Raw genomic sequence first — 19,384 nt, forward strand, 5'->3', positions numbered from 1 at the left:
CAACATAGCACGTTATTCATCAGAAACAGCTGAAAAGTTCTTCCTCTTGGTGACTGAGATGAACCAGACAGTGTCCATTGGGTCTTCTGAGCAGATTCAAATAGGGGGGAAATTTATGTTTTTGCACCTCCGCTTTTTGTTGTGTGTGAAAATGATCAAAATTCATCGGATAATTTATCAATGTTCACTTATTTTTTAGCTATTCTTTATTAAAAATATATATGACAAGTTTATAAATGGTATAATTGCGTGATCTGTCAGCATTTTGCAAACCCTCTCCCCCCGTCGCTCCAAGATGAATGGTTTTGACCATTAAAGTTCCGCTTCACTACACTGCGAAGGTTTCTGTAACGGTAGCTACAATCTGTCCACATAATGAAAATGCTCCCGAAAAACACAATTATAGGAATTTAAAGTTAGTTACATGCCATTTACATGATAATGAGCAAAGTCATTGAAGCCTATCATTTCACTACGTCTGTGAGAACCGTGCAGACGACTGACTTGGCTGTGCCGCTGCCGAAGCCTGCCAGCACCGCGTCCGTTACGATGTGGAACAACACATATCAGCTGTTTTCCAGTAGTTATCCGTATTACCGGAGCTTCCTCCTATTCTTTCCAACTCTTTCTAAAACAGATTATTGGCCGCAATTTATGGAAATGCCGATACTGTGGACATAATCGATGGCGGAGTCAAAGATAGGCCAGTGTGTGTTTCCATCTTTTGCGAAGTTTTACGAAAATCAATGTTTATGACAAATGAATCTCCATATCAGTCATAGAGGAGGTGGGTTTTGACTGGTACCAACCCCGTCTGTTTTGACCCATAGTTGCGCAGATGTTGGTTTGTTGCCAAACAACCAAAAAAACGCCCTTATGTTATAAAATACATTTTACTAAGACAAATATGATTATTCACGTTCTGAGTCGTTCAGTGGGGTCTTTTTCAAGCTAATTTATCATTAACATTCTGTCCAGAAAGTCCGATTTCGTAACCTAATACATTCCGATAATAGAGCTCTGTTGACATAACGTTATCGGTGCAGGTTTCTCATTTCAACTTTTGAGGATTTGACATTTTGTGTTCGTCATCTTTTAACGTTTTTTTCCGCGGGTTGCAAAAAGCTACATTAGAATGACGAGCTGAATGAAATGTATAAGGCTTTGAAAATAACATACTTGGTATTGACATTTCACAGAGGTATATATGCCTGTTCGTTTTTTAGGAAATAAATAAAACATAACAGGAATTTTGAATGAATATGGAAAGCATATACTACAAATGAACATACTACATGTCATGTCTCAAAATATCCATCGTAACTATATATTGTTTTATGTCCTGCGGATTTGAGAAGAAAGATGGCGTGTTGAATTTGGAAAGGGAACCTGTCAGGTAGCCAGTAGCCTTTGTTCTCTCACAGCATCCAGCCGACGAGATGTGAATCACCCTGATTCTGGCCATCCTACAAGGGTAATAACTTTGGAACAGATTATGAATCACCCTGATTCTGGCCATCCTACAAGGGTAATAACGTTGGAACAGATTATGAATCACCCTGATTCTGGCCATCCTACAAGGGTAATAACTTTGGAACAGATTATGATAGAGGGGTGGGCTGTTTGGCAACAAAACCTACATGTGCGCAACTATGGGTCAAAATAGACGGTTGGAATCAGTCAAAAGTTTGGACACATCTACTCATTCCAGGGTTTTTCTTTAGTTTGACTATTTTCTACATTGTAGACTAATAGTGAAGACATCAACACTATGAAATAACACATGGAATCATGTTGTACCCAAACAAGTGTTAAACAAATCAAAATGTATTATATATTTGACATTCTTCAAAGTAGCCACCCTTTGGCTTGATGACAGCTTTGCACAATCTTGGCATTCTCTCAACCAGCTTCACGAGTTAGTCACCTGGAATGCATTTCAATGAAAAGGTGTGCCTTGTTATAAGTACATTTGTGGAATTTCTTTCCTTCTTATTAATGCGTTTGAGTCAAATCCATTGTGTTGTGACAAGGTAGGGGTGGTATACAGAAGATAGCCCTATTTGGTAAAAGACCAAGTCCATATTATGGCAAGAACAGCTCAAATAAGCAAAGAGAAACAGTCCATCATTATTTAAGACATGAAGATCAGTCAATACGGAAAATTTCAAGGACTTTGAAAGTTTCTTCAAGTGCAGTCGCAAAAACCATCAAGCGCTATGATGAAACTGGCTCTCATGAGGACCGCCACAGGAAAGGAAGACTCAGAGTTACCTCTGCTGCAGAGGATAAGTTCATTAGAGTTACCAGCCTGAGAAATTGCAGCCCAAATAAATGCTTCACGGAGTTCAAGTGACAGACACATCTCAACATCAGCTGTTCAGAGGAGACTGCGTGAATCAGGTCTCCATGGTTGATAAGCTGAGGCTGGTAACTTCATAGACTGTTCTCTCTGCTACCGCACGGCAAGCGGTAACAGAGCGCCAAGTCTAGGACCAAAAGGCTCCTTAACAGCTTCTACCTCCCAAGCCATAAGACCGCTGAACAATTAATCAAATGGCCACCCGACTATTTACATTGACCCCCCCCTTTGTTTTTACTCTGCTGCTACTCGCTGTTAATTATCTTTATCTACTTTACAAATTAATTTGACTAACCTGTACCCCCTGCATATAGTCTCATTACTAACCGGTACCCCCTGCATATAGTCTCATTACTAACCGGTACCCCCGCACATTGACTCGGGACCGGTACCCCCTGTATATAGTCTCATTACTAACCGGTACCCCCTGCATATAGTCTCATTACTAACCGGTACCCCCGCACATTGACTCGGGACCGGTACCCCCTGTGTATAGTCTCATTACTAACCGGTACCCCCTGCATATAGCCTCATTACTAACCTGTACCCCTGCACATTGACTCAGTACCAGTACCCCCTGCATATAGTCTCATTACTAACCGGTACCCCCGCACATTGACTCTGGACCGGTACCCCCTGTATATAGTCTCATTACTAACCGGTACCCCCTGCATATAGTCTCATTACTAACCGGTACCCCCGCACATTGACTTGGGACCGGTACCCCCTGTATATAGTCTCATTACTAACCGGTACCCCCTGCATATAGCCTCATTACTAACCTGTACCCCTGCACATTGACTCAGTACCAGTACCCCCTGCATATAGTCTCATTACTAACTGGTACCCCCGCACATTGACTCGGGAACGGTACCCCTTGTATATCGTCTCATTACTAACCAGTACCCCCGCACATTGACTCGGGATCGGTACCACCTGCATATAGTCTCATTACTAACTGGTACCCCCTGCATATAGTCTCATTACTAACCTGTACCCCTGCACATTGACTCTGGACCGGTACCCCCTGTATATAGTATCATTACTAACCTGTACCCCTGCACATTGACTCTGTACCGGTACCCCCTGTATATAGCCTCATTACTAACCGGTTCCCCCTGCATATAGTCTCATTACTAACCTGACCCCCGCACATTGACTCTGTACCGGTACCCCCTGCATATAGTATCATTACTAACCGGTGCCCCTGCACATTGACTCTGTACCGGTACCCCCTGCATATAGTATCATTACTAACCGGTACCCCTGCACATTGACTCTGGACCGGTACCCCCTGTATATAGTCTCATTACTAACCGGTTCCCCCTGCATATAGTCTCATTACTAACCTGTACCCCCGCACATTGACTTGGGACCAGTTCCCCCTGCATATAGCCTCATTACTAACCGGTTCCCCCTGCATATAGCCTCATTACTAACCTGTACCCCCGCACATTGACTTGGGACCAGTTCCCCCTGCATATAGCCTCATTACTAACCTGTACCCCTACAAATTGACTCGGGACCGGTACCCCCTGCATATAGCCTCATTACTAACCTGTACCCCTGCACATTGACTCGGGACCGGTACCCCCTGTATATAGCCTCATTACTAACCGGTACCCCTGCACATTGACTCTGTACCGGTACCCCCTGCATATAGTATCATTACTAACCGGTACCCCTGCACATTGACTCTGTACCGGTACCCCCTGCATATAGCCTCATTACTAACCTGTACCCCTGCACATTGACTCGGGACCGGTACCCCCTGTATATAGCCTCATTACTAACCGGTACCCCTGCACATTGACTCGGGACTGGTACCCCCTGTATATAGTCTCATTACTAACCGGTACCCCCTGTATATAGTCTCATTACTAACCGGTACCCCCTGTATATAGTCTCATTACTAACTGGTACCTCCTGCATATAGTCTCATTACTAACCGGTACCCCCTGTATATAGTCTCATTACTAACCGGTACCCCCTGTATATAGTCTCATTACTAACTGGTACCTCCTGCATATAGTCTCATTACTAACCGGTACCTCCTGTATATAGTCTCATTACTAACCTGTACCCCTTGTATATAGTCTCATTACTAACCGGTACCTCCTGTATATAGTCTCATTACTAACCGGTACCTCCTGCATATTGCATTCTTATTGTTATGTACTTTTCTTTTGTTACTTTTTATTGATTAGATTTTTTTCACTTTAATTTATATAGTAAATATTTTCTTATTCTTATTTTCTTGTTGGTTAAGGGCTTGTAAGTAAGCATTTCTGTAACGGCAGCCTTCCTCCTCTTCACGAGAAGAGGGGGTGTAACAGGGATCGAACCAACACACAGCGTAGCCAGTGCTCAACATGTTTAATAAAACGATAAACAGTGAACACTTACAACGAATACAAAATAACAAATGTGGCAAACCGAAACAGCCCTATCTGGTGCAGAGAAAACACAAAGACAGGAAACAACCACCCACAAAATCCCAACACAAAACAAGCCACTTATATATGATTCCCAATCAGAGACAACACAAAACACCTGCCTCTGATTGAGAACCATATTAGGCCAAACATAGAAACAGACAAACTAGACACACAACATAGAATGCCCACCCAGCTCACGTCCTGACCAACACTAAAACAAGCAAAACACACAAGAACTATGGTCAGAACGTGACAATTTCACTTTAAGGTCTACACCTGTTGTATTCGGCGCATGTGACAATATTTGAATTGCTGCAAAGAAACCACTACTAAAGGACACCAATAATAAGAAGAGACTTGCTTGTGCCAAGAAACACGAGCCGTGGACATTAGACCGGTGGAAAAAATCTGTCCTTTGGTCTGATGAGTCCAAATGTGAGATTTTTGGTTCCAACCGCCGTGACTTTGTGAGACGCAGAGTAGGTGAACAGATGATCTCCGCATGTGTGGTTCCCACCATGAAGCATGGAGGAGGAGGTGTGATGGTGTGGTTCCCACCATGAAGCATGGAGGAGGAGGTGGTGTGGTTCCCACCGTGAAGCATGGAGGAGGAGGTGTGATGGTGTGGTTCCCACCGTGAAGCATGGAGGAGGAGGTGGTGTGGTTCCCACCGTGAAGCATGGAGGAGGAGGTGTGATGGTGTGGTTCCCACCGTGAAGCATGGAGGTGGAGGTGTGGTTCCCACCGTGAAGCATGGAGGAGGAGGTGTGGTTCCCACCGTGAAGCATGGAGGAGGAGGTGTTGTTCCCACCGTGAAGCATGGAGGAGGAGGTGTGATGGTGTGGTTCCCACCGTGAAGCATGGAGGAGGCGGTGTGATGGTGTGGTTCCCACCGTGAAGCATGGAGGAGGAGGTGTGATGGTGTGGTTCCCACCGTGAAGCATGGAGGAGGAGGTGTGATGGTGTGTGGTTCCCACCGTGAAGCATGGAGGAGGAGGTGTGATGGTGTGGTTCCCACCGTGAAGCATGGAGGAGGAGGTGTGATGGTGTGGTTCCCACCGTGAAGCATGGAGGTGGTGGTGTGATGGTGTGGTTCCCACCGTGAAGCATGGAGGTGTGGTTCCCACCGTGAAGCATGGAGGAGGAGGTGTGGTTCCCACCGTGAAGCATGGAGTAGGAGGTGGGATGGTGTGTGGTTCCCACCGTGAAGCATGGAGGTGGTGGTGTGATGGTGCTTTGCTGGTGACACTGTCAGTTAATTAATTAGAATTCAAGGCACACTTATTAACCTGCTGGCTACCACAGTATTCTACAGCGATACGCCGTCCCACCTGGTTGGCGCTTAGTGGGACTATCATTTGTTTATCAACAGGACAATGACCCAACACACCTCCAGGCTGTGTAAGGGCTATATGACCACTATTATTCTACAACGTAGAATATGAGTAAGTGAATGAATAAGTGTGTCCAAACTTTTGACTGGCACTGTATATCTCTCTGCTGTGTTAATGTATATCACTCTGCTGTTCCAGCTGTGTTAATGTATATCTCTCTGCTGTTCCAGCTGTGTTAATGTATATCTCTGCTGTTCCAGCTGTGTTAATGTATATCTCTCTGCTTGCTGTTCCAGCTGTGTTAATGTATATCACTCTGCTGTTCCAGCTGTGTTAATGAATATCTCTGCTGTTCCAGCTGTGTTAATGTATATCTCTCTGCTGTTCCAGCTGTGTTAATGTATATCACTCTGCTGTTCCAGCTGTGTTAATGTATATCACTCTGCTGTTCCAGCTGTGTTAATGAATATCTCTCTGCTGTTCCAGCTGTGTTAATGTATATCACTCTGCTGTTCCAGCTGTGTTAATGAATATCTCTGCTGTTCTAGCTGTGTTAATGAATATCTCTCTGCTGTTCCAGCTGTGTTAATGTATATCACTCTGCTGTTCCAGCTGTGTTAATGTATATCTCTGCTGTTCCAGCTGTGTTAATGTATATCACTCTGCTGTTCCAGCTGTGTTAATGAATATCTATCTGCTGTTCCAGCTGTGTTAATGTATATCTCTGCTGTTCCAGCTGTGTTAATGAATATCTCTCTGCTGTGTTAATGTATATCTCTGCTGTTCCAGCTGTGTTAATGTGTATATCTCTGCTGTTCCAGCTGTGTTAATGTATATCACTCTGCTGTTCCAGCTGTGTTAATGTATATCTCTCTGCTGTGTTAATGTATATCTCTCTGCTGTTCCAGCTGTGTTAATGAATATCTATCTGCTGTTCCAGCTGTGTTAATGTATATCTCTGCTGTTCCAGCTGTGTTAATGAATATCTCTCTGCTGTGTTAATGTATATCTCTGCTGTTCCAGCTGTGTTAATGTGTATATCTCTGCTGTTCCAGCTGTGTTAATGTATATCTCTCTGCTGTGTTAATGAATATCTCTCTGCTGTTCCAGCTGTGTTAATGAATATCTCTCTGCTGTTCTAGCTGTGTTAATGTATATCACTCTGCTGTTCCAGCTGTGTTAATGTATATATCTCTGCTGTTCCAGCTGTGTTAATGTGTATCTCTCTGCTGTTCTAGCTGTGTTAATGAATATCTATCTGCTGTTCCAGCTGTGTTAATGTATATCTCTGCTGTTCCAGCTGTGTTAATGAATATCTCTCTGCTGTGTTAATGTATATCTCTGCTGTTCCAGCTGTGTTAATGTGTATATCTCTGCTGTTCCAGCTGTGTTAATGTATATCACTCTGCTGTTCCAGCTGTGTTAATGTATATCTGTGTGTTCCAGCTGTGTTGGTGTGGATGAAGACGAGGCTCCAGACATCGACATCTACCACTGTCCCAACTGTGAGAAAACCGACGGAAAATCCACCAGTAAGTCTGTCTGTCTGGCGTACCTTCTGCAGTCCTGTACCAGTAAGTCTGTCTGTCTGGCGTACCTACTGCAGTCCTGTACCAGTAAGTCTGTCTGTCTGGCGTACCTACTGCAGTCCTGTACCAGTAAGTCTGTCTGTCTGGCGTACCTACTGCAGTCCTGTACCAGTAAGTCTGTCTGTCTGGCGTACCTACTGCAGTCCTGTACCAGTAAGTCTGTCTGTCTGGCGTACCTACTGCAGTCCTGTACCAGTAAGTCTGTCTGTCTGGCGTACCTACTGCAGTCCTGTACCAGTAAGTCTGTCTGTCTGGCGTACCTACTGCAGTCCTGTACCAGTAAGTCTGTCTGTCTGGCGTACCTACTGCAGTCCTGTACCAGTAAGTCTGTCTGTCTGGCGTACCTACTGCAGTCCTGTACCTGCAGTCCCACAGGCTGCCACTGTACTGGGTTTTATTGATTAGTGTAAACCGTAGCATTCCTCTCGGTTTTCTTCTGTTTGGTGTCTAGTGAATGACCCTGCTGTGACTAATGGTGTTGTCTTCATATTGTTCTTGTCTTTGTGTGTTTAGTGAAAAACAAGAAACGGAATAAACAGGACACGGGACAGAGTGGAGACATCCGGGCAGTTCAGAACGGCAGTCAGGTGTTCATCAAGGAGCTCCGCAGCCGCACCTTCCCCAGGTAAACAACTACTCCAATCAAATTGATTTGATTCATCACATGCTTTGTAGAAAACAGGTGTAGAGTAACAGTGGAATGCTTACTGTTTCAACAATGCAGAGTTAAAGATATTTTTGTTTACAAAAAGTTGGAATAAATGCACAGTGAATAACAGTACTGAATACAAATAACATGGCTATATACAGGGAGTACCAGGTAATAACATGGCTATATACAGGGAGTACCGGGTAATAACATGGCTATATACAGGGAGTACCAGGTAATAACATGACTATATACAGGAAGTACCAGGTAATAACATGGCCTATATACAGGGAGTACCAGGTAATAACATGGCTATATACAGGGAGTACCGGGTAATAACACGGCTATATAGAGGAAGTACCGGGTAGTAACATGGCTATATACAGGAAGTACCAGGTAGTAACATGGCTATATACAGGGAGTACCAGGTAATAACATGGCTATATACAGGGAGTACCAGGTAATAACATGGCTATATACAGGGAGTACCAGGTAATAACATGGCTATATACAGGGAGTACCGGGTAATAACATGGCTATATACAGGGAGTACCAGGTAATAACATGACTATATACAGGAAGTACCAGGTAATAACATGGCTATATACAGGGAGTACCAGGTAATAACATGGTTATATACAGGGAGTACCAGGTAATAACATGGCTATATACAGGAAGTACCAGGTAATAACATGGCCTATATACAGGAAGTACCAGGTAATAACATGGCTATATACAGGGAGTAGTAATAACATGGCTATATACAGGGAGTACCAGGTAATAACATGGCTATATACAGGGAGTACCAGGTAATAACATGGCCTATATACAGGAAGTACCAGGTAATAACATGGCTATATACAGGGAGTAGTAATAACATGGCTATATACAGGAAGTACCAGGTAATAACATGGCTATATACAGGGAGTACCAGGTAATAACATGGTTATATACAGGGAGTACCAGGTAATAACATGGCTATATACAGGGAGTAGTAATAACATGGCTATATACAGGGAGTACCAGGTAATTACATGGCTATATACAGGGAGTACCAGGTAATTACATGGCTATATACAGGGAGTACCAGGTAATTACATGGCTATATACAGGGAGTAGTAATAACATGGCTATATACACTGGGTACCAGGTAATAACATGGTTATATACAGGGAGTACCAGGTAATAACATGGCTATATACAGGGAGTACCAGGTAATAACATGGCTATATACAGGGAGTACCAGGTAATAACATGGCTATATACAGGAAGTACCAGGTAATAACATGGCTATATACAGGGAGTACCGGGTAGTAACATGGCTATATACAGGAAGTACCAGGTAGTAACATGGCTATATACAGGGAGTACCAGGTAATAACATGGCTATATACAGGGAGTACCAGGTAATAACATGGCTATATACAGGGAGTACCGGGTAATAACATGGCTATATACAGGGAGTACCAGGTAATAACATGGCTATATACAGGAAGTACCAGGTAATAACATGGCCTATATACAGGAAGTACCAGGTAATAACATGGCTATATACAGGGAGTAGTAATAACATGGCTATATACAGGGAGTACCAGGTAATAACATGGCTATATACAGGGAGTACCAGGTAATAACATGGCCTATATACAGGAAGTACCAGGTAATAACATGGCTATATACAGGGAGTAGTAATAACATGGCTATATACAGGAAGTACCAGGTAATAACATGGCTATATACAGGGAGTACCAGGTAATAACATGGTTATATACAGGGAGTACCAGGTAATAACATGGCTATATACAGGGAGTAGTAATAACATGGCTATATACAGGGAGTACCAGGTAATAACATGGCTATATACAGGGAGTAGTAATAACATGGCTATATACACTGGGTACCAGGTAATAACATGGTTATATACAGGGAGTACCAGGTAATAACATGGCTATATACAGGGAGTACCAGGTAATAACATGGCTATATACAGGGAGTACCAGGTAATAACATGGCTATATACAGGAAGTACCAGGTAATAACATGGCTATATACAGGAAGTACCAGGTAATAACATGACTATATACAGGAAGTACCAGGTAATAACATGGCTATATACAGGGAGTACCAGGTAATAACATGGTTATATACAGGGAGTACCAGGTAATAACATGGCTATATACAGGGAGTACCAGGTAATAACATGGCTATATACAGGGAGTAGTAATAACATGGCTATATACAGGGAGTACCAGGTAATAACATGGCTATATACAGGGAGTACCAGGTAATAACATGGCTATATACAGGAAGTACCAGGTAATAACATGGCTATATACAGGAAGTACCAGGTAATAACATGACTATATACAGGAAGTACCAGGTAATAACATGGCTATATACAGGGAGTACCAGGTAATAACATGGCTATATACAGGGAGTACCAGGTAATAACATGGCTATATACAGGAAGTACCAGGTAATAACATGGCTATATACAGGAAGTACCAGGTAATAACATGGCTATATACAGGAAGTACCAGGTAATAACATGGCCTATATACAGGAAGTACCAGGTAATAACATGGCTATATACAGGGAGTACCAGGTAATAACATGGCTATATACAGGGAGTAGTAATAACATGGCTATATACAGGAAGTACCAGGTAATAACATGGCTATATACAGGGAGTACCAGGTAATAACATGGCTATATACAGGAAGTACCAGGTAATAACATGGCTATATACAGGGAGTACCAGGTAATAACATGACTATATACAGGGAGTACCAGGTAATAACATGGCTATATACAGGGAGTACCAGGTAATAACATGGCTATATACAGGGAGTACCAGGTAATAACATGGTTATATACAGGAAGTACCAGGTAATAACATGGCTATATACAGGGAGTAGTAATAACATGGCTATATACAGGGAGTACCAGGTAATAACATGGCTATATACAGGGAGTACCAGGTAATAACATGGCCTATATACAGGAAGTACCAGGTAATAACATGGCTATATACAGGGAGTACCAGGTAATAACATGGCTATATACAGGAAGTACCAGGTAATAACATGGCTATATACAGGAAGTACCAGGTAATAACATGGCTATATACAGGGAGTACCAGGTAACAACATGGCTATATACAGGGAGTACCAGGTAACAACATGGCTATATACAGGGAGTACCAGGTAATAACAGCTATATACAGGGAGTACCAGGTAATAACATGGCTATATACAGGGAGTACCAGGTAATAACATGGCTATATACAGGAAGTACCAGGTAATAACATGGCCTATATACAGGGAGTACCAGGTAATAACATGGCTATATACAGGGAGTACCAGGTAATAACATGGTTATATACAGGGAGTACCAGGTAATAACATGGCTATATACAGGGAGTACCAGGTAATAACATGACTGTATACAGGGAGGTGAACCTTCGCCCCAATCTGAGGTCCCGAGCGCTCTGGAGCAGGTTTTCATCAAGGATCTCTCTGTACTTTGCTCCATTCATCTTTCCCTCCATCCTGACTAGTCTCCCTGTCCCTGAAAAACATCCCAACAGCATGATGCTGCCACCACCATGCTTCACCGTAGGGATGGTGCCAGGTTTCCTCCAGACGTGACGCTTGGCATTCAGGCCAAAGAGTTCAATCTTGGTTTCATCAGACCAGAGAATCTTGTTTTTCATGGTCTGAGAGTCTTTAGGTGCCTTTTGGCAAACTCCAAGCGTGCTGTCATGTGCCTTTTACTGAGAAGTGGCTTCCGTCTGGCCATTCTAGCATAAAGGCCTGATTGGTGGAGTGCTGCAGAGATGGTTGTCCTTCTGGAAGGTTCTCCCATCTCCAGAGAGGAACTCTAGAGCTCTGTCAGAGTGACCATTGGGTTCTTGGTCACCTCCCTGACCTATGACCTTCTCCCCCGATCAGATTTGCCGGGCGGCCAGCTCTAAGAAGAGTCTTGGTAGTTCCAAACTTATTCCATTCAAGAATGATGGAGGCCACTGTGCTCTTGGGGACCTTCAATGCTGCATACATTTTTTTAATACCCTTCCCCAGATCTGTGCCTCGACAAAATCTTGTCTCGGAGCTCTACGGACAATTCCATCCACCTGGTTTTTGCTCTGACATGAACTGTCAACTGTGAGACCTTTAAATAGACAGGTGTGTACCTTTCCAATCAACTGAATTTACCACAGTTGGACTCCAATCAAGTTGTAGAAACATCTCAAGGATGATCAATGGAAACAGGATGCACCTGAGCTCAACTTCAAGTCTCATAGCGAAGGGTCTGAATACTTATGGAAATACGGTACTGCTGTTTTTTTAAGTTGTATAAATTTACAAAAATGTCTAAAAACCTGTTTTCGTTTTGTCATTATGCGGTATTGTGTGTAGATTGATGAGGAAATTGTTATATTTAATCAATTTTAGAATAAGACTGTAACTTAATAACATGTGTAAAAAGTCAAGGGGTCTGAATACTTTCCTAAAGCACTGTAAAGGTGTACTGGGCCCCAGTGATGTACCGGGCGTTATTACCCACCCTCTGTAGCGCCGTGAGGTCCAGTGATGTACCGGGCGTTATTACCCTCTGTAGCGCCGTGAGGTCCAGTGATGTACCGGGCGTTATTACCCTCTGTAGCGCCGTGAGGTCCAGTGATGTACCGGGCGTTATTACCCACCCTCTGTAGCGCCTTGAGGCCCAGTGATGTACCGGGCGTTATTACCCACCCTCTGTAGCGCCTTGAGGTCCAGTGATGTACCGGGCGTTATTACCCACCCTCTGTAGCGCCTTGAGGTCCAGTGATGTACCGGGCGTTATTACCCTCTGTAGCGCCTTGAGGTCCAGTGATGTACCGGGCGTTATTACCCTCTGTAGCGCCGTGAGGTCCAGTGATGTACCGGGCGTAATTACCCACCCTCTGTAGCTCCGTGAGGTCCAGTGATGTACCGGGCGTTATTACCCTCTGTAGCGCCGTGAGGCCCAGTGATGTACCGGGCGTTATTACCCTCTGTAGCGCCGTGAGGTCCAGTGATGTACCGGGCGTTATTACCCACCCTCTGTAGCGCCTTGAGGTCCAGTGATGTACCGGGCGTTATTACCCACCCTCTGTAGCGCCTTGAGGTCCAGTGATGTACCGGGCGTTATTACCCACCCTCTGTAGCGCCTTGAGGTCCAGTGATGTACCGGGCGTTATTACCCACCCTCTGTAGCGCCTTGAGGTCCAGTGATGTACCGGGCGTTATTACCCACCCTCTGTAGCGCCGTGAGGTCCAGTGATATACCGGGCGTTATTACCCTCTGTAGCGCCGTGAGGTCCAGTGATGTACCGGGCGTTATTACCCACCCTCTGTAGCTCCTTGAGGTCCAGTGATGTACCGGGCGTTATTACCCACCCTCTGTAGCGCCTTGAGGTCCAGTGATGTACCGGGCGTTATTACCCTCTGTAGCGCCTTGAGGTCCAGTGATGTACCGGGCGTTATTACCCACCCTCTGTAGCGCCGTGAGGTCCAGTGATATACCGGGCGTTATTACCCTCTGTAGCGCCGTGAGGTCCAGTGATGTACCGGGCGTTATTACCCACCCTCTGTAGCTCCTTGAGGTCCAGTGATGTACCGGGCGTTATTACCCACCCTCTGTAGCGCCTTGAGGTCCAGTGATGTACCGGGCGTTATTACCCAGCCTCTGTAGCGCCATGAGGTCCAGTGATGTACCGGGCGTTATTACCCAGCCTCTGTAGCGCCTTGAGGTCCAGTGATGTACCGGGCGTTATTACCCAGCCTCTGTAGCGCCATGAGGTCCAGTGATGTACCGGGCGTTATTACCCAGCCTCTGTAGCGCCTTGAGGTCCAGTGATGTACCGGGCGTTATTACCCACCCTCTGTAGCGCCGCGAGGTCCAGTGATGTACCGGGCGTTATTACCCTCTGTAGCGCCTTGAGGTCCAGTGATGTACCGGTTGTTATTACCCTCTGTAGCGCCGTGAGGTCCAGTGATGTACCGGGCGTTATTACCCACCCTCTGTAGCGCCGTGAGGTCCAGTGATGTACCGGGCGTTATTACCCACCCTCTGTAGCGCCGTGAGGTCCAGTGATGTACCGGGCGTTACTACCTTCTGTAGCGCCGTGAGGTCCAGTGATGTACCGGGCGTTATTACCCACCCTCTGTAGCGCCTTCAGGTCCAGTGATGTACCGGCCGTTATTACCCTCTGTAGCGCCGTGAGGTCCAGTGATGTACCGGGCGTTATTACCCACCCTCTGTAGCGCCTTGAGGTCCAGTGATGTACCGGGCGTTATTACCCTCTGTAGCGCCTTGAGGTCCAGTGATGTACCGGGCGTTATTACCCACCCTCTGTAGCGCCGTGAGGTCCAGTGATGTACCGGGCGTTACTACCCTCTGTAGCGCCGTGAGGCCCAGTGATGTACCGGGCGTTATTACCCTCTGTAGCGCCGTGAGGTCCAGTGATGTACCGGGCGTTATTACCCACCCTCTGTAGCGCCTTGAGGTCCAGTGATGTACCGGGCGTTATTACCCTCTGTAGCGCCTTGAGGTCCAGTGATGTACCGGGCGTTATTACCCTCCCTCTGTAGCGCCTTAAGGTCCAGTGATGTACCGGGCGTTATTACCCTCCCTCTGTAGCGCCTTAAGGTCCAGTGATGTACCGGGCGTTATTACCCTCCCTCTGTAGCGCCTTGAGGTCCAGTGATGTACCGGGCGTTATTACCCACCCTCTGTAGCGCCTTAAGGTCCAGTGATGTACCGGGCGTTATTACCCTCTGTAGCGCCTTGAGGTCCAGTGATGTACCGGGCGTTATTACCCTCTGTAGCGCCTTGAGGTCCAGTGATGTACCGGGCGTTATTACCCACCCTCTGTAGCGCCTTGAGGTCCAGTGATGTACCGGGCGTTATTACCCACCCTCTGTAGCGTCTTGAGGTCCAGTGATGTACCGGGCGTTATTACCCTCTGTAGCGCCGTGAGGTCCAGTGATGTACCGGGCGTTATTACCCTCCCTCTGTAGCGCCTTGAGGTCCAGTGATGTACCGGGCGTTATTACCCTCTGTAGCGCCTTGAGGTCCAGTGATGTACCGGGCGTTATTACCCACCCTCTGTAGCGCCGTGAGGTCCAGTGATGTACCGGGCGTTATTACCCACCCTCTGTAGCGCCTTGAGGTCCAGTGATGTACCGGGCGTTATTACCCACCCTCTGTAGCGCCTTGAGGTCCAGTGATGTACCGGGCGTTATTACCCTCTGTAGCGCCTTGAGGTCCAGTGATGTACCGGGCGTTATTACCCTCTGTAGCGCCTTGAGGTCCAGTGATGTACCGGGCGTTATTACCCACCCTCTGTAGCGCCGTGAGGTCCAGTGATGTACCGGGCGTTATTACCCACCCTCTGTAGCGCCTTGAGGTCCAGTGATGTACCGGGCGTTATTACCCACCCTCTGTAGCGCCGTGAGGTCCAGTGATGTACCGGGCGTTATTACCCTCTGTAGCGCCGTGAGGTCCAGTGATGTACCGGGCGTTATTACCCTCTGTAGCGCCTTGAGGTCCAGTGATGTACCGGGCGTTATTACCCTCTGTAGCGCCGTGAGGTCCAGTGATGTACCGGGCGTTATTACCCACCCTCTGTAGCGCCTTGAGGTCCAGTGATGTACCGGGCGTTATTACCCTCTGTAGCGCCTTGAGGTCCAGTGATGTACCGGGCGTTATTACCCACCCTCTGTAGCGCCTTGAGGTCCAGTGATGTACCGGGCGTTATTACCCACCCTCTGTAGCGCCTTGAGGTCCAGTGATGTACCGGGCGTTATTACCCACCCTCTGTAGCGCCTTCAGGTCCAGTGATGTACCGGGCGTTATTACCCTCTGTAGCGCCGTGAGGTCCAGTGATGTACCGGGCGTTATTACCCACCCTCTGTAGCGCCGTGAGGTCCAGTGATGTACCGGGCGTTATTACCCACCCTCTGTAGCGCCTTGAGGTCCAGTGATGTACCGGGCGTTATTACCCTCTGTAGCGCCTTGAGGTCCAGTGATGTACCGGGCGTTATTACCCACCCTCTGTAGCGCCTTGAGGTCCAGTGATGTACCGGGCGTTATTACCCACCCTCTGTAGCGCCTTGAGGTCCAGTGATGTACCGGGCGTTATTACCCACCCTCTGTAGCGCCTTGAGGTCCAGTGATGTACCGGGCGTTATTACCCACCCTCTGTAGCGCCGTGAGGTCCAGTGATGTACCGGGCGTTATTACCCACCCTCTGTAGCGCCTTGAGGTCCAGTGATGTACCGGGCGTTATTACCCACCCTCTGTAGCGCCTTGAGGTCCAGTGATGTACCGGGCGTTATTACCCTCTGTAGCGCCGTGAGGTCCAGTGATGTACCGGGCGTTATTACCCTCTGTAGCGCCGTGAGGTCCAGTGATGTACCGGGCGTTATTACCCGCCCTCTGTAGCGCCGTGAGGTCCAGTGATGTACCGGGCGTTATTACCCTCTGTAGCGTCTTGAGGTCCAGTGATGTACCGGGCGTTATTACCCTCCCTCTGTAGCGCCGTGAGGTCCAGTGATGTACCGGGCGTTATTACCCTCTGTAGCGTCTTGAGGTCCAGTGATGTACCGGGCGTTATTACCCACCCTCTGTAGCGCCGTGAGGTCCAGTGATGTACCGGGCGTTATTACCCACCCTCTGTAGCGCCGTGAGGTCCAGTGATGTACCGGGCGTTATTACCCTCTGTAGCGCCTTGAGGTCCAGTGATGTACCGGGCGTTATTACCCTCTGTAGCGCCGTGAGGTCCAGTGATGTACCGGGCGTTATTACCCACCCTCTGTAGCGCCTTGAGGTCCAGTGATGTACCGGGCGTTATTACCCAGCCTCTGTAGCGCCGTGAGGTCCAGTGATGTACCGGGCGTTATTACCCTCTGTAGCGCCGTGAGGTCCAGTGATGTACCGGGCGTTATTACCCAGCCTCTGTAGCGCCTTGAGGTCCAGTGATGTACCGGGCGTTATTACCCACCCTCTGTAGCGCCGTGAGGTCCAGTGATGTACCGGGCGTTATTACCCTCTGTAGCGCCTTGAGGTCCAGTGATGTACCGGGCGTTATTACCCGCCCTCTGTAGCGCCGTGAGGTCCAGTGATGTACCGGGCGTTATTACCCTCTGTAGCGCCTTGAGGTCCAGTGATGTACCGGGCGTTATTACCCGCCCTCTGTAGCGCCGTGAGGTCCAGTGATGTACCGGGCGTTATTACCCTCTGTAGCGCCGTGAGGTCCAGTGATGTACCGGGCGTTATTACCCTCTGTAGCGCCGTGAGGTCCAGTGATGTATCGGGCGTTATTACCCACCCTCTGTAGCGCCGTGAGGTCCAGTGATGTACCGGGCGTTATTACCCTCTGTAGCGCCGTGAGGTCCAGTGTGTCTGTCTGTGTGTTTGTTTGTGTGGGAAGTAGCTACTTAGTTTTTAAACAGCGACTCTCTCTGCGTCAACCTCCTTAAAGCAGATTTAATTTAACTCCAACAACTCCAACCTGTCTCTTACCCTGTCAGTCAGATGACATTTACATTTACATTTAAGTCATTTAGCAGACGCTCTTATCCAGAGCGACTTACAAATTATGACCACACAGTAATAGATCCCAGACAGGATTATCAAGCAGTACTAATACATCTCAGACAGGATTATCAGACAGTACTAATAGATATCAGACAGGATTATCAGACAGTACTAATACATCTCAGACAGGATTATCAGACAGTACTAATAGATCTCAGACAGGATTATCAGTCAGTACTAATAGATCTCAGACAGGATTATCAGACAGTACTAATACATCTCAGACAGGTATTTATAAAGCCCTTCGTACATCAGCTAATATCTCGAAGTGCTGTACAGAAACCCAGCCTAAAACCCCAAACAGCAAGCAATGCAGGTGTAGAAGCACGGTGGCTAGGAAAAACTCCCTAGAAAGGCCGAAACCTAGGAAGAAACCTAGAGAGGAACCAAGCTATGAGGGGTGGGCCGGTCCTCTTCTGGCTGTGCCGGGTGGAGATTATAACAGAACATGGCCAAGATGTTCAAATGTTCATAGATGACCAGCAGAGTCCAATAATAATAATCACAGTGGTTGTAGAGGTTGCAACAGGTCAGCACCTCAGGAGTAAATGTCAGTTGGCTTTTCATAGCCGATCATTAAGAGTATCTCTACCGCTCCTGCTGACTCTAGAGAGTTGAAAACAGCAGGTCTGGGACAGGTAGCACGTCCGGTGAACAGGTCAGGGTTCCATAGCCGCAGGCAGAACAGTTGAAACTGGAACAGCAGCACGGCCAGGTGGACTGGAGACAGCAAGGAGTCATCATGCCCGGTAGTCCTGACGCATGGTCCTTGGGCTCAGGTCCTCCGAGAGAGAGAAAGAAAGAGAGAGAGAATGAGAGAATTAGAGAGAGCATACTTAAATTCACACAGGACACCGGATAAGACAGGAGAAGTCCTCCAGACTTCAGATTCAACCGCCTCTGATTGGATTGGAGTTGGCATAGTGTAATCATAAGACGTCTTGCAGTGTACCAGAGTGGACACTAGATGGAGCTCTCAGACCACTATTAGAAAGCCTCCCTCTGGATCCATAGGATTCATCCCAAATGACACCCTATTCACTGTAGCGCACTACTTTTTGACCAGAGTCTTGATCAAAAATAGTGTACTGAATAGGAAATAGGGTGCCATTTGTGACCAACCAATAGGGTGCCATTTGTGACCAACCAATAGGGTGCCATTTGTGACCAACCAATAGGGTGCCATTTGTGACCAACCAATAGGGTGCCATTTGTGCCTAACCAATAGGGTGCCTGTTCCGTGATGTCTGGAACCTTCTCTCAGGAGAACTCTCCGGCTGCGTTCCAGGCTGACTACATTGTAGATGCCAGATCTTACAGCACACATGGATAGGTGTTTAACATATCAGCTAACCACATCATACGGGACAGTTCCCCGCTACCAG

The 19,384-nt window shown here is 46.8% G+C and overlaps 1 protein-coding gene across 2 annotated transcripts in view; it reads left to right on the forward strand.

Annotated features, from left to right (window-relative positions):
• Nucleotides 1-19,384, forward strand: part of LOC129851352 (lysine-specific demethylase phf2-like) — a 163,425-nt gene that overhangs the window by 16,381 nt on the left and 127,660 nt on the right. For both annotated transcript variants that reach the window (XM_055917828.1, XM_055917829.1), the window contains exons 2-3: nt 7,581-7,666; nt 8,237-8,348. In XM_055917828.1, the coding sequence (XP_055773803.1) occupies nt 7,581-7,666; nt 8,237-8,348 (198 nt within the window). The remainder of the gene's footprint in view (nt 1-7,580; nt 7,667-8,236; nt 8,349-19,384) is intronic.

Source organism: Salvelinus fontinalis, chromosome 3 (genome assembly GCF_029448725.1).
Source record: "Salvelinus fontinalis isolate EN_2023a chromosome 3, ASM2944872v1, whole genome shotgun sequence".
Taxonomy (NCBI): domain Eukaryota; kingdom Metazoa; phylum Chordata; class Actinopteri; order Salmoniformes; family Salmonidae; genus Salvelinus; species Salvelinus fontinalis.